This window comes from Sorex fumeus, unplaced genomic scaffold, assembly GCF_029834395.1.
Source record: "Sorex fumeus unplaced genomic scaffold, SorFum_2.1 ptg000043l, whole genome shotgun sequence".
In the NCBI taxonomy this organism is placed as follows: Eukaryota; Metazoa; Chordata; class Mammalia; order Eulipotyphla; family Soricidae; genus Sorex; species Sorex fumeus.
The window spans coordinates 13,039,328-13,056,430 of NW_026606100.1; the positions used below are offsets into that span (position 1 = coordinate 13,039,328).

General features: G+C 35.2%; 1 protein-coding gene across 1 annotated transcript in view; it reads right to left on the reverse strand.

Annotated features, from left to right (window-relative positions):
• PCDH15 (protocadherin related 15) overlaps positions 1 to 17,103 on the reverse strand; it is a 743,595-nt gene that overhangs the window by 296,612 nt on the left and 429,880 nt on the right. Inside the window, exons 11-13 of the mRNA XM_056120664.1 lie at positions 15,590 to 15,796; positions 10,498 to 10,632; positions 8,638 to 8,787 (exon numbers count right to left, since the gene is read on the reverse strand). Coding sequence (XP_055976639.1) covers positions 8,638 to 8,787; positions 10,498 to 10,632; positions 15,590 to 15,796 — 492 coding nt within the window. The remainder of the gene's footprint in view (positions 1 to 8,637; positions 8,788 to 10,497; positions 10,633 to 15,589; positions 15,797 to 17,103) is intronic.

Genomic DNA, 17,103 nt, shown 5'->3' on the forward strand with positions numbered 1-17,103 from the left:
ATAAAACAAATGATTGAGGATAAAGACATTTTAAAATATTCACAATAGTCTACATAAAAGCAGATTGCATTTATTAACTAGAAAACAGACCACTAAAAGAGAATAAAGTAGATGTATTCGATAAGAGTCTGAGGAAAAACTGGGGGGATTTGATAATAGTCAGGACAGTAGGAGTAAATGAGTCAAAAGCATGTGGCAAAAATAATTGACTTCCAGGGTTGCGTAGTGGAGGGAGGGTGCTTGCCTTGCACACAGCCACCTGGTTTAATCCCCCGCATTCCATATGGTGGGATGAGAACAGCCAGGAATAATTTTTGATTGTAGTGCCATGAGTACTGAGCACTGCTGGGTATGGCTCCCAAATTAATACAAAAATATATCTTTTTAAAAGCGACCCCTGATTTAGCATCAAGTGGAAGATATTATTACTCTTTTTTTGTGGTTGGTTTTTTTGGGGAGATATACCCAGTGCTGCTCAGAGCTCATTCCTGGCTCTGTACTCATGGGTAACTCCTAGAAGTGCTCAGGGACCATATGTGGTGATGGGATTTGAACCTGGATCAGCAGCGTGCAAGATAAGCACCTTATCCCCTGTACTATATCTCCAGCATGAAGGTGATGTTCTTTTCTAGTTGAGGAGCACCATTAATTTGGACAAAATGAAGATACTTAACAAAACTTCCAGTCTCCCTTTTTGTTTATCTTTCAGCCATATCTCAAAGTACCCAGGGCTAACTGTTGGTTGTGAACTCAGGGATCACTCCTGGGAGGTTAAGGGATCATACGGGGTGCCAAAGATCAAACCTGGATCACCACGTACAATGCAAGCACCCTACTTGCTGTACAATCTCTCTAGTTTCTAAACTTCAAATTCTGTGAAAGTTTACAAGTTGAGTAATTTATAAAACTGAAGGTAGTGAGTATTCGCTAAACTAATTTTATACTCAGAACAACTTTGTGAAGATGCTATTCTTACTTTCACCACTTTGAAAACTGAGAGTAAAGTTATTTTTCCAAAATCAAATGTGCAACTAACTGGCAGAAGGAAACACTTCTAACTGTCCAGTTCCCGAGCCCCCTGACTCTAAATTAGATTGCCTACTTTATGATATATAAACTTTCTAGCGTTTGACTTATTACTTAGAAGTGTTCAAAATTCTCTATAAATCAACCTGTGAAGAGGAAAGATTTTTATAATTTATTTTATAATTTTTAGTCCAATAATTAATGAGTTACCCCTTTGCATAGCCTAACTAAGAGTTATATACCAATAATTTTCCAGTTAAATTCCTTTTATTAAAACTATATGGTATTACATTGAGTTCTTTGGCAGGACCAATGAAGTTAAAGAGTACCAGAAGAAAGGACTGTGGAGAAAATAAAATGTTTTGTGTATGACAATGTAATTATAATCAAAACTAATTATATTTTTTTCTTTTCCTTTACCCCATAAGTTAGATGAAGTCTGGAGCTAAAAAAGATTAGCCAAAGCCTTTCAGTGAAGGGATGTCCCACAACTCCTTCTCAAGGAGAAGTCAGTTACATCCTTTTGGCTTTGTTGGGGTCAAGACAGAAACTTATAGAACTGCCAGTCTAATATGTAAGAAAATCATTGTAATGATTATTTTTGTAAAGAACACTCAATATGAACTTGCTAGCACAATATACTATGAAAAAAGTAGCATTCAAACTATGTTGAAAGAAGAAATACTGCTATAATCTGGATCACACTTTAAAACCAGAAAGAGATTATCATCAATAGGATAGTCAATGCTTTTTTAAAAATGAAAATTAAAAGGAAAGTGTAAGAAGACCCTCTCTACGATCTGAAATTCAGTGATAATCCTGAGTTTAGCATGCAATAAAATAAATAAAATGCTTCAATAAAATCCTGAGTTTAGTTTCACCTTTCTTGTTCAGCTAGGAAGTCAGTAATTACCATACGTTTCATCAAAGACAAATGCTTTGTCTCTTTAAAAGATTATTTTAATGTAATTTTTCTTCTATTGAAAGTGATCCACCTGTCCAACTGAATATAAATAGGAACATACCCTGGGGAAGGTGGAAATGGAGCTGAACATAATTGTTTTCATGTTGGGGTTTCTTCCTCTGGGTATTGCTCAGCTTAAACTGAAAAATAAAGATTCATTTCTTTCTTCTAAGTAGCTGCAATTATTTTATTTTAGTTAACAATACAGTTGTCAATCAGTCTATTACAGCATTCCATTGCAGAACATAGGCAAGGAAAAGGAAATGTTGATAAATAATACATTTTAAAACATTCAGACACTGGATAATCACTTATGTGAATGCAGAAGGCAGAGGAAGCAAAGCTTGACTTTGTCACCACTTGCAAACTAACTTTTTGTGGAGCTCTTTACAATATAGTGACATCCAAATCAGACACAATATGTGATTGAATAAGAATTTATATAACTCTCTTCAGTATTAAAGAAAGAAAATGTATTAGTCAATATCTTATTCAAAGTGCTTGTCAAAAATCTACTTGTCAATATCTTGGAATTTGTTCAAAGTGCTTGTAAAAAATCTACTTGTCCACTGGATTTACAAGCCGTAGGGGAAGTCTGTAGGGAAGGAAGGAAGAAAGAAGTGGACTAGAAGTAACATAAGGACAATGGTGGAGTCTTAGGCACTTTGTTGAGGTGAAGATGCAGTAACTAAGTATATCAAACACCATAAATATTAGCACATTGTAACCATGCTGTCTAATCTGTCATGGACCAAAAGTTTTAAATTAGGGCTAGAGAGGTAGGACAGAAAGAAAGCTACTTATATTTTATGTGACATATCCTGGTTTATATCCCTAGCACCACATATGGCGTCCCAAGCATTGTTGGGGTCACTCTTAGTCACAACACCAGAGGAACCCCCGCCACCAGCACTGTTCAGCATGATGCAGACCACACGCCCTCCCATACAAAATTTAAAAACTAAAATTGCATTCCATGTCAAATACAACCTTTAATGCCAGCTTAGTGATCAGAATATCACAGGTATTTAATTTTAAGAGACAGGAGCATGCATAAAGGTAATGATTATAAATATGAACATAGATGAAATAATAGATGAAATAGCAGAGCCCTAAAGGTTTACTTTGGGAGATTATTAAAATAAGTGAGTGAGGAAAAAAAAAATTCCTAGGACATGGATCCTGTCAGACGTAGACTGAAAACCAAAGAAGTTTTCTTTAATATGTAAAGTTAAAAGTTTTACATAGATTTAAAATGGAGAAATGATTTTAAATTAGGAAGGGTGTCATTGCATTTATGATTTGATGTGATTGGAGTGGTATTGAGAAAGAAATTAGAAAAAATATAGTAAGAGTCATGGGAGAGAGTCCAAAATATTTTAGGAAAAAATTGAGCTTGAACAAAATAAAATTTATAAAAGTAAAAGTCATGAGAGATTGATGATGATTTAGAAAACTGAGCATGGGAGGATGTATGAGAGCAAGTGTCTTAATGTAGAAGACAAAATGTTTTAGTACCTGCAAAGAACTTAATAAGGACTTAGAAGCGGGAATCTAAGAAAGCCCCAGTAACATGCCCCAAATAATCCTGAGTATGATACGATCTAGAAGGAAGAAAATTTAACAAGAACCTAGACATTTATGAATAGGGGTCCTAAATATTTATGAATAAAATAACCAGATTTGAAGAACCTGACCATCACAAATGTCTAACCCAGGAGACGAGACTTTGCTAAGTGACTTCTACTGGAGGCACTGATTGAATATGGATAAAAGAAGGGGCCTTGCAAGGAACTGCTTCACACAGCAGAGAGAACCACATGAACAGCTACTCTGGACTCCCGGTTGCCACCTGCTGAATAGAAAGGGGGGTCAAAGAAAAATATTAACTCTGAACATGGAAAATCGGGGTGTTTTGGTCTTTTTCACTCTGAGTAAAAACCCATACAATCTTTCTGAGTGACCTATGTTTAACTTTATTTCACCTTGATACAACTGACTGATCTTTTCCCATCACACAAAGTGCTCAGGAATTTCTGCAGTTTCACAGAATTCACCTAATTATTTAGTCAGAGAAGATTAAAAATGGGGAAAGCCCAGAAAGGCAGACCTTTCTCTCCCATGTCCCCATAATACTATAATGTAGGTGAAAGCCAGATTACATAGCCATGCAGATTAAAATTAACTACAACTGTTAATAAAATTAATGAATAAATGACAGTGAGTAATTATCATAACATGCCAGTCAATCCAAGGACCAAAATGTCCTTCGAGATACTTGCAAATGATACTGAGGTCAATTATGAGAGTGGAATCATTGCATAATGTTTTATCTGGAATGAATATTTCTGCCAATATCTGCGGAGATTATGTATAGAACAGAGGGGAAGAATTATAGGGAGGTGAAGGACACTGTAGTGAGGAATTATTGTAGTACAGAAAGACATTGAATAATTAGCGGGCCACATATGAAATTGATGGGAAGGACTGTACTTTAACTCATTAGCTTTGAAAGACACAAGATTGCTTAAGGAGTTTAAGAGGCAAAGCCAAATCGCTAAGTTACCAGCTTGCTGCCTGTAGGAAAGAGCAATGTCACAAAATGAGATAAAGGATTCAGGTAATTATTTGCTTACATATAGCGCCACGACACAGAATAACATTATGTCATCCAAAACTCTTCTGGAGAATTCTGATTATCTTTATTTCTAAGTACATTATTTTATATCAAATCACTCACTAATTAAAATGATTTTGTTTGTTTTACATGGAAAGTCAGGTTGGATAGAGTCAAAGGCAAAGGCAGTGAGCCACAAGAACCTAGTTTATGAGCCTTAAAAAGCATTTACAGAAGATCCAACAAGCAATCTGAATTTTGGCTAGGGATGGTTTTCTACTTGGATGGAATAAAACAGAACTTACATATTCTTTTTTTTGCTTTTTTGGGGGCACACCTGGTGATACTCGGGGGTTATTGCTGGCTTTGCACTCAGTAATCACTCCTGGCAGTGCTCAGGGTAGCATATGGGATGCTGGAAATTGAACCCAGGTTGGCTGCATGCAAAGCAAACGCCCTACCCGCTGTACTGTTGCTCCTGCCCAGTACTTACATATTCTTGAGCTTCCTGATGCACCTATCCTATGTTAATAGCATACTTATTTTTAAGCTTTGATTCCAATAAGAGATCCATTGTTAAAATAGGGCCATACAAGGGTTCAAAAGTACTCAGCTGACGTTTTGCCTTCGAAGCTATTCTGTATCTGAGAAAGGCTGCAGGCAATAGGGAGCCCCAAACTCAGAAGTTCCTTGGCCTAACTTTCCCAATTAATTTCTCTACTTTTCCCAATGATTAGGATGCCAGGCTGCATGGAGCTGCATGGAGCTGATTGTTTTTCAGGCAGAGACTAAATCTTGGTAACTTAGAAGTGAAAGATGCACCATTGTCAATTTGCAGTGACCTGGGTAAGCTAAATCTAGGGACTGTTTCCTTAGGCAATACTTGAGACATTTCTTTGGCTTTCTCAGTTCAGGAGTGAAATGCTTCTACACATCGGGCCAAGGTATCAATAATCAATAACTATTTATACCCGAGTAGGCATTTGTATTAAGTGATACTGTCAGTTCTACCCTGGGCAGGTTCCTCAATGCTGAACAGGTGATACCAGGAGAGGGGATTCAGGAATCCCATTCGGTTCATTAATAACACACAACAGGCTCTGAATTACTTTGTTACTGTTCTATTCTGTGCCTTCCCACATGGAAGATATATTTTACCAATACTGTTAAAGCATCTCTTCCTAAGCGAGAGGCCTCATGTAATCTTTTAACCATTTTCTACTGCATTGGACTAGGATAAAATACCTTTCATTCTTTAATAAAAATACCCATCAGCTTCCTTTTGAAAACTCAGTGCAGTGCCCATTGTTCCTTTCCTTCAGAGTATTCTGGTTTAATAGAAACTGTCTCTGAATGGAGTATAAGTCCCATAATGTAACAAAAATTAAGGGCAGTATTTTTTATCTATGGCATCCACTTGGCAATTTTCCTTAATTATCATACCATCTCCTTTTCTGATCAATTATTACTCAAATGGAAGGGACCTTTTCAAGTTATCTTAAGCACTCCCATGGCTATAAAACTTAATTAAATTTCTAGTGGGTTCATCTCTCTTGGGGAAAAAAAATCAGCAACATATAAATCATCTAGTGACCATACCCAAAGAGTATATCAAAGTACTGATGTGAACTCATAGAGGATTTGAAACTTCTCTTTACGAGAACCCAACACTGAAAGTTAACTTATATGTCTGTAAGCTTCAGACATTTCTTTACAGGTGGTTAGTAAAAGCAGAAACTGTACGTTATTTTATCAGCATGCAAAAGAAAGGAACAGAAACTTAAACTCTGGCCTTAGTTTGTTTCCTTCCTTGAGCCAGGAAACCTTTTCATCTCCAGGGTCTAATTTATTTAAAAGTTGCCTAATTTGCAACCACTTCTCAGCATGAAGAAGTTACAGAACAGACCTTCATCTGTGTACCCTTAATTATTTAGGAGGAAGAAATCTCTCGGGGTGGGAGGAGACTCAGGCAAATATGCAGGGTCGGGGGCTTTTGAGAAATAGTAAAATTGAAGACAAAATTACCAAGCCTGAAGTAGTCCAAGTGCATGAAAACCGCATCTCTTTTGATATACAAAACTGAGCTCTTTGGGGATGGGGAAATTGAGGCAGGACCTAGGATGCATAAATCTAATGTTCCATCTAGAAAAGGTTGGACCCCTTAGAAAATGAAAAAAATACAAAAAAATCTGCTGTAATTTCCTTTAAGTTATAAATCTATTCCTTTTATTTCTTCATCCCTGGAAGAGTTTTTAAAACTCTTCTATTTTCTATATGCTAGGAATAATATAATTAATTATGATGCTTCAGCTAATATTATTTAAATACAAACCAGAGCAATATAAAAATGTAGAATAGTCTATCTTCATAATCTGCAGAGTTCAGGGAATGCATATGAAATACAGCATCTTAGAGGCAAGGCAAGATCAACTTTATAAAAGGATACATATGGGAAATTAACTTTTGTAGCCTGCAAATGCCAGAAATAAGCTACTGATTCTCTAAGGCAAGAAAAATTTTAGATACTATTCTACAACATAATTGCTATTGATTTCTTAGTTACACTTTCCAGTTCCCAGCTGACAGATTTTCTATATAATCTTACTTTTATTTCCAATTATGTTATTATAGAGATGAGAAACAGGTCTAATTAAATAACAACATGACAGTAATAGATGTTTCTTTATCTGTATAAACTATAAATTTAATTCCAATAAAGGAGTAAAAAGAGTGCTTCAGTTAAAAAAAATTGTAGCTCTTTATGTCTATCAATTGACTAGAAAGAAATTCCAATGCACTTACATGTTCTCATCCAAACCTACTTATCTGTAGGTCATATTATTTTTATCACCAAACATTTATTAAACATCTATCATCTAATACTTTCCAGGAGCTTTTTATTCAAATGCTAGGATACTGAGCTACAAAAATTGTGCCCTCAAGATGAGACACATTGTATTAAATAAAATGGGGATAGCATTGAATTATCTATGATCAATATTAAAAGTTACATTGTGCAAAGGCACTAATGCATCTCCTGAATAACTACTTACTGCATTCGGATATGTCTGCCATGTGCTATCAATACAAAAGCATACAATACAGTTAGTCATTGTATTGTAGTGTGAGAAAAAAGTCTCAATTCAGATTGCATAAATGTTGTAACTATGTTAGATAGATTATAGCAAAAGAATACATGATTGTATGCAATCATATAATATATTGTTTTAATTAGTACATTCATCAATCTGTTAATGCATATTTGTGTTTGTGATCAAGGCTAATTTAATCATATTTTTACAATAATTCAAAATAATTGGAAGTTCTAAACTGCATGTCTAATATTTGAAACTTATACTTTGGCTATTCCATAATATTTGATTAAAGCTATCACTTTTAATATGATTACAAGTCAAACATCTTTGATCCAGTTAATTATATTTAGATGAAGAGGTATATTTATATAGGTTTATATTTATTTTTAAAGCAAATAAAAAATTAAAACTGTTCAACTTAAATTATCCCATTTTACAGTTTGAAAATTTCATTTTCTTCTTTTTTCTTTCTTTTTTCCTTCTTTCTTTGTTTCTTTTTCTCTCTTTGTTTCTCTCTTTGTCTTTCTTCTTTCTTTCTTTCTTTCTTTCTTTCTTTCTTTCTTTCTTTCTTTCTTTCTTTCCCTTCCTTCCTTCCTTCCTTCCTTCCTTCCTTCCTTCCTTCCTTCCTTCTTTCTTTCTTTCTTTCTTTCTTTCTTTCTTTCTTTCTTTCTTTCTTTCTGTTTTTGTGCTTTCTGGGTCTTACCTGGTGATGCTCAAGTGTTACTTCTGTACTCAGGAATTAGTCCTGGCAGTGCTTGAGGGACAGGGCATCAAACTCAGTCACCGTCCCCTCCACAGGCCCTCCCCCCCGCACACTGTACTATTGTTTTGGGCGTCTTCTGAAATTTTCATGTCTTAAGCAACTTCTTGACCAATATAAAATGCCAGTAGCAATAACTATTTTGATTATACCCTTATGCTCTATGGATAGTTACCTGTATGACACTGTCCCCAGGTTTCATATCTGTATAGACATAGACATCATAAGATATTTCAGGGAAGGTTGGAGTATTATCATTGGCATCCATCACCCGGATATTAACAGTAACTGGCTCACTTTCTTGCACTCCATCAAATGCTGTAATCTTTGGGAGGCAGAAAAATATTAAATAGATTAAAACAGAAGTCATGCAAATATAAACAATAGAAAATTGAAGCTGGCCATATAAGAAGTTTCCTATGGGTCAAGTATATAGTTCAAAGAGACAGAACACATGACTGGCATGAATTGGGTTTCAGTTCATTTCTGTCTACCACATGATGTCCTAAGCACTACCAGAGGTAGCCCTGGTGATGCCCAGCAACACTCAGAAGGTACAAAAGAGTTTTGTACATGTAATTTACAGATTTCAAAGGTACTAAATTTTTGTGGACAAACAGTGATAATAAAATTAAATATGCACATGTAGTCAAAGTTCTTCAATGTTCTAAGAAATAGTGAGAATTCTAGATTACTTTTAAAGCTCTCAATTCATGTAATTTTTAAATAAAAAGGTAGGCAAAGCTACCTTAGAAAATTAAAGTAGTTCAAAAGCATTGCTTATTTTTAGTTACTACAATTTTCACAAGTGTTAGAAAAGTATTCTATATTTTTGCTTTATTCATTGAACAGTTATTTATAGAGTCACTATGTTTAATAAGTTAGTGAAGAAGTGTCCCTACAGAGATAATAACCTCTTCGAGAAATTAAAACGGTGACTTTTTTGTGGGATGCCACACAAAGTGGTGCTCAGGGCTTACTCCTAACTTAAAAACAACTAACATAAGTCAGTACGAAGAGGACCATATAGAGAGCCCAGGACTAAACTAAGGTTGATTCTGTGCAGAGTGAGTCCTCTGTCCACTATTCTTCAGCCACACAAAATTGCAGCCTTTAAAGAAATCATTAAGTTTTGAGCAATATTTAAATTACATTATTGACTTTTTACTACCTGAAAAATAAAGTGAATGCCACAAACATTCTTATTTTGTGTGACTTCTAAATTAATCCTGTATCTAAGATTTAACTGTGGCACATGGTTTTCTGATTCAATCTCATCTTCTGTTGATATTTCTCAAATAAGATTAAATATACTACATCAACTGTTTTTTGTTCTGTCATATATACATTTGTCTTTTTCCTAGCTCATGATAACTCTTTGTTTTCACATGAATAATATTTCTTTTTCTTTTTCTATTTTACTAGGCTCCTATCTAGGATTTATCTTTTGAAGTACTACTAGTACTAGTGCTACAATTTCCCAGTTGTAGTACTACAATTGGACTAGATCCTGCATTGTTGAAGAAAGCTGTCCTTTAGAAACATCCTTGTGTTTACTGGGCACCAGCAGCAAACCACTCACTCTGACAGTGTTAACACGAAAAAATCTCTAGAGGTATTCCAAATTTGGGGGAATAGGAAGTGTAATGGGAACCATTCCCAGATGAGAACCACTATGATACTTTAGTTGTGGATTCCAGTTTATAAAACAACTAACTTAAGTCAATCATTAATGTATGGTGAAAAATAAAATTCAAATTTGATTGTTTTCATTACTAGTATTATTTTATTTCTATGTCTTTCTTATATACAAAACCATAGAAATATAAGCAGAAAAAGGAGAAATAATTTTCATCATTGAAAATTATAAGCAGAAAAAGGTGAAGAATTTTCATCATTGATATTCTTTATGGTATTACTTGAAAGTTTTACAGGTTAGTCTCAAGTCATAGACCTTTTAAGTTTTAATAATAGATAAATAAGCAGGTAGATAAAAAAGTAGAAATGGGTATATTGAAATATAAAATGTTTTTACCGAAAAAGTGTAAGTTTGCTGTTCTTCCCTGTCCACTGGTTGAAGTAAGGTGAGGTAGCGAGTGATACCAGTCTGTGTGACAGTGAAGACTGAAGTGTAGTCATTCAAAAAGAGGTGAAGCTCTGGGTCTTTGGTCTTCAAAAAAGAAACAAACCATTAATTGAAATGCTGAATTATAAGGGAATATATACTTATTGCCCATAAGTGACTTCAATTATAAAATTTGCTTAACTATATTGAGAAATTCTAAATAAAATAAGTATTTAAGTATTTACTCATAATTAAATAAAACTTTTCAAATACAATGGCTATTATGGGGAAAATACGATAAATCAGAAAATGATCTGATTAAGTAAATGTAAATTGTTTCATGCTTTCTAGGATTCACAGGACTTTAGAAATAAGAATAAATTGAAGAATGTCAATTTGGAAATGTTTAGGCAAATTGCCACTACAAATGAACAAATATATTTATAAGAGTCAGTTTTAGATATGATATATTATGAATATAAATGAAAACATAATATTCTGTCTTGATGTTACAACAGCACTGTAGCACTGTCCTTCTGTTGAATATTACAAAATGGACAGTAAATCTTTTGCAGTCTTTTAGTAAATAAATTAATTCTTCATGGTCCCAACATAAGGTAATGTAATTTAACTCTGTAGTACATATTGTCTACCAAAAGTATGACAGATTATGTATTTTCTTCTGGAAGGGCAAATGAATCCTGAAAGACATTCACAGCAAATAAAAAACTCAACAGACACATAAATATTCCAAGCAAACTTAAGCATTAAATTGCATCATGAAGGAGTTAAGGATTTAAATATGATAGTTTATAAGATTTGAAACAAAATTTTATTTTCTGATGTTAATCTGATTCTGATAGCACACACAAGAGTATATGCGTCCTTATGCACACACACAAACACACACCAATATATGTATATATTTATACATATATATGTTTACATACAACTAAAATATGTGCATGGTACCTATTTATGCAAATGTGCATATACACATTATGTGCATATTTTATGACAAAGCATAAAAAAATGACAAACATATAAACTCATCTGCCAATTTGGATTCAGAGACAATAGTTTCTGAAGATAACTTATTCAAACAAGTTCAGACAAAAGCTTAGAATATTTCTGAAAGATTCTGGTGATGTTATGCTAATGTTTGTCAAGAACTGAAAAAATTAATGAATTTTCTTTTATTTCATAAGCAACATTATATGCTTACTACTTTTATAACACAGTACAATGTAATTATATTTCAATTGTTTCTATATGTGTAATTATAGTAGTAATAGATCTCTTTATTATAATTGATCATGAGTAAGGTCCTACTTGTTTTACTTATGTATTCATTTTGTTTGGGGGCCACACCCATTGGTGCTCAGGGATTACTTCTGGCTTTACCCTTGGGAATCACACCTGGTTGTGCTTAGAAGACAATAAGGGATACCAGGATTGAACCTGGATAGGCCACATGCAGCACATGAGTCACATCAACTGTACTATCACTCTGGCCCCTGTACTACTTGTTTTAGTGGAATAAAAAAATAGTAAGGAAATTGATCACAGCAATTAGCATAAAAGCAAACACAATATAACGCCTATACCTACAGGAACTCCACCAGGTGGAACCTATATGAAAATTAAACATTAAATACAAAATGTAAATACAAATGAGCACAAAAATACATGTGACATAAAGGTTTACACTGCGTTAAAAATATGATTTATTATACATTTAAACAAACAAAATATTCCAAGGTATTTTCCCCTAATATTCTGACACATCATAACATACATATTGTAGAGAAACAATGTTAATAAAACATATCAAAACATTACAACATTATCAGAACACTATATTATATTTCAATAATAACTTTTAAACAACAATACTACTTAGAGATGTGAATTCACATGGAATTATAAGTGAGGCATTGCCCTTTTACAAACTAAGTACATAATTTCTGCTGATTATTGTTTCCTGTTCTTTTTCTATTAATGTATTCAACCGTTTGTGATTCTCTAAGTCAAAACATGGTGATCTTAGATATGACCCACAAATTTGATATTTTACCTGCTTTGCTTATATCCTGGGCTATCTTAAAACTTTAAGAAAATTGCACCTGAAAAAATAAATAAGTGCGATTCTTATATGTGTGTATATGTATACATATGCATATATATACCTCTATATTTTTATTAAAAAGGGAAAATTAGTAAAAATATAGTTTTAGAGCATGGTGATGCATAACATTTCTCTGACTCAAAATATACACTGCAAATCATAAATAAAATTCTTATCCACCAAGATATTTCTTAAAAATTTGTATTATTTTTTACTGAATTTTATGAAGCACAACATAATTTTAGGACAAAGAGATTTATGTTTGACCTCTTCTTAGAGTTTGCCATCTGGCATGACAGTTTTGTTTTTGTTTCTTTTTCTGGGAAAAGAATGTATAGGTACTAACTGCTTATGCTCAGGGACTATCTATTTCTGAATTTGGAGTGCTCAGGAGTGACCTCTGGTGACTTTGGGGGTGATAATATGATGTGCTGGGATCCAACAGAAGGTAAGGCAAGTATCTTACTATTCCCACTCTTTCACTAGACCAAGCATTGTTTATTATTATTATTATTATTATTATTATTATTATTATTATCATTATTATTATTGCTTTTTGGGTCACAGCCGGCGTTGCACAGGGGTTACTCCTGACTCATGCACTCAGGAATTACTCCTGGCAGTGCTTGGGGATAATACGGGATGCTGGAAATCGAACCTGGGTTGGCCGTGTGCAAGGCAAATGCCCTACCCGCTGTGCCATTGATCCAGCCCCCAAGCACTGTTATTCTTTTTTTTTTAATTTTATTGAATCACCGTAAGATAGTTACAAGCTTTCATGTTTGGGTTACAATCACACAATGACCAAACACCCTTCCCTCCACCAGTTCACATTCCCCACCACCAATATCCCTGGTATAACCTCCTTTCCCACCCTTCCCCTGTCCCGATGGCAGACAATATTCCCCATACTCTCTCTACTTTGGTGCATTATGGTTTGCAATACAGACACTGAGAGGTTATCGTATTTGGTCCTTTATCAGCACACATCTCTTCTTTTTTTCCCAATATATGATGGCATCAAATTTATTATTTTTGTATATATTAGTATAATTTATTTGATTGTATTTTTTTATTTTTATTAGTGAAACACCATGAGGAACAGTTGTAGACTTACAAATGTTTATGCTTGGGTTTCAGTTATACAATGCACGAGCACACATCTCTTCTTAATAACTGAAAACCAACTCTGGCAGAAACAAAGTCCCTGAGCATCACCTTCAACCTTCCTGCTGGTGACACCTAGTTGAAGTCTGGTCACACTTCCAGTACAATATGACCACATGCAGCTCTATCAGACACAATAACTACTGGACATTTTTATCATCATAGATATTACTATCAGACAACACTGTAAAGAGAGAGCAATTACTAAAGTGAGACTTTTCACCTAACAAGTGAAAGATATCAAATGCAAAATATGTTTTAAAATGTATTGGGGGAAACTATGCAATAGCTCACAGAATCCAAAGGCAATTTCTAGGAACTAGAAACTGAACAGGACTCTCCTCTCTGTGTTACCCTGTCAGGCTTCACTCCCGCCCCCTTATAATGCACTTTCTCCTCCATGTCAGCATCTTGGCAACAATAGTTTCCAATTAATTTCCTCTTCTTTACTATGACACTGAAGTTTCCACCTACATTTTTCCCCTTTCAAATCCTGTGAGAGCTCTCACTGACCTGTTACAGATTTTCTGTCCACTTTTTTAAGCAGTCTGGCTAACGAGATAAAATACTCTGCCCAGCAGGAACCGTCTCCCACTCCTGCGACTGGTGTTAGTGCCAGAAATACAGCACCAGGGTGTGTGGGATTGGTAAGGGTTAGCATCAGTGTAGCCAATGGCACAAGTGGATGGGTAAGCTCCACCGCAAAAGGTACTTTCTTTAATAAAATGCCATCAGCCTGAAAGAAAAGTGTTCCAAAATCGTATTCTAGGGCAAATTCATTATTTTTTATACTTACCCATTGTTTTCACTATCAGCACTTATATCAACTGTGTTTAACCCATGTTAATTAAAAATTACCTTTGTGGTATAGCAAACTCTAAGTGATATATTTTTGTCTTTTATAGTCTCTACTCGGATTGGGACTGGGCCTTCTCCACCAAGACCCCCATCTTCCAGTAGGTAGGTGTCACACCCACCAGCTGCTGCCAGCGCCAGGTTGGTCGCATCAACGGCCAAGACGCAGAGACTATAAAACCCAGATCCCAGAGGAGAATAGCGCAGAGTCTCCTGCCGCCACGCCTGGCTGTCCTCACCGGGCCCCCTTGGAGGAGGAGGGTTGAGTTTCTCTCCCCCCACCCCCCACCCAAGCAGAGCTCCAGCAGCTGAGAACCTCCGGAGCCAGCCACGGCCATGCTGGGACCACTCTCCACACATCCGGACGGGCCTCATGCATGAACGAACTGACAGAGGAACCCAGGCATGCGGGTCCTGGGACTGAGGTCTCCAAGCCTACACGGATTGGGACAGGGCCTTCTCCACCCAGACCCCCCATCTTCCAGTAGGTAGGCATCACACTCACCAGCTGCTGCCAGTGCCAGGTTGGTCCCATCAACGGCCAAGACGCAGACTATAAAACCTAGCTCCCGGAAGCATGCAGCTGCATTTGTGGCTGTGCGACATCTTTTTATCTTATTTTTCCTTTGGGGTACCTGGAAGGCTACCAAAAGTATCCTGCCTGCACGGCAGAGTCTGGTAAACTTCCCGTGTCATACTCAATATGCCAAATATCAGTAACAATGATGGGTCTCATTCTCCTAATCCTGAAAGAGCATTGAAATGGCTCTTTTAAAATTTCAGGGCTAGGAAGAAGGAGACGTTAGTCGTGCCTGCTCGAGTAAATCGATGAACAACAGGATGATTGTGATCGTGATGAATAGAAGAAGAGATATAGTCATAAAACAAACAGCAAAATTTATGTTTACTTACATCTTCAATATCCTTGTCCAGAGCTACTATTCTTAGCGGAGTGGTCAAATTCAGACTGTCAGAAATGGTTGCTCCAACTGGGGCAGATTCCAGGATATAGCCTTGATAACTGGGCATTGTAAAATATGGGCTCTGATTATTTTCATCCAATATTTCAATATGTAGACTGGCAAAAGCAGGAAGAGGATGACCGTTGTCCTGTTCAGCCTAAAAAGGTGAACAAAATTTTAAACAATGATCCTTTATTGATCTTCTTGGAGTATTGTTTTTTATTCTTTACATAGGGATTCTCTTAGGACTGGTAACATTACAGAGGGGGAGGAGAAGTCCTTAAAAACACAAATGAGGAAATGGAATTTTCAATAATTGTTTAATCTCCTGTCTTTAAACACGGTGTATATATTGTTAAAAAAAATCAAAACACAAATAAATTAAGTATTCTTAGAGCATTGAACATTAAGGAATTTGAATTAAGTGCCAATAAAATATTTAAATAAAAACCATAATATAACCATATTGAAATACAATGTTACAATTATTATTTCTTATCTATGACATCTCCTTCCACCCTAATGATTAAATTAACAGATCTATATAAATTACAATTTATGACATAAAATGTGGCTTATTTTATAATTCTAATTCGAATTATAATTTCTAATTATAATTCTAATTTGAAATAGTATTTGGCTAATTTAAAATTTACATTATCATACTTAACCCATTTCTGAAATAGTTTTACATGAGCATAAATTAAAAATAATTATCTGTAGATTTTAAAAGTTTGATGACTATTTCAATATATTATATCTGTGTTTCCAATGTTTATATGTGAATGCTCATATTTTAAATATTTGAGGTATTTCAAATATTTATATATTCCCATATGTTAGATTTCCATTCATAAAATTTATGGATGTAAATATTCATTCGGGAGCAGGTTACCAAAGTTTTCAATGGCATAAATACATATGAGACCCTGATCTACTTTAAGTATAATACCGGGATAATGTCATTTTTTTTAAGCTCATATATCCTTCTTCACAATAACATATGTGTTGCTGACACCAACAGTACAGATACTTTTTGTAGTCAGTCGTTGCAATTAATTTATGCTGAGTTGCAGTGTTCTTCCAAGACTTCCTGCTGTGACAATACAACAGACATAATGAACAAGGTTGACCTGAACAAGAGGTAGGATCTTTAACTAGAAAACATTACTTTATAGTAAGTAAAACTAATTGTTCCATGTGAAGTGCCAATTCACTGACCCTAACTTAAGTAGCACTGAAGCACTGTCCTCCTGTTATTTATCGAGTTGCTCTTGCTCGAGCGGGCCCAGTAACATCTCCATTGTGAGACTTGTTATTACTGTGTTTGGCATATCGAATAGGTCATGGGGAGCTTGCCAGGTTTTGCAGTGCGGGCGAGATACTCTCGGTAGCTTGCCGGGCTCTCCGAAAGGGGCGAAGGAATTGAACCTAGCTCAGCTGGGCTGGCGGCGCGCAAGGCAA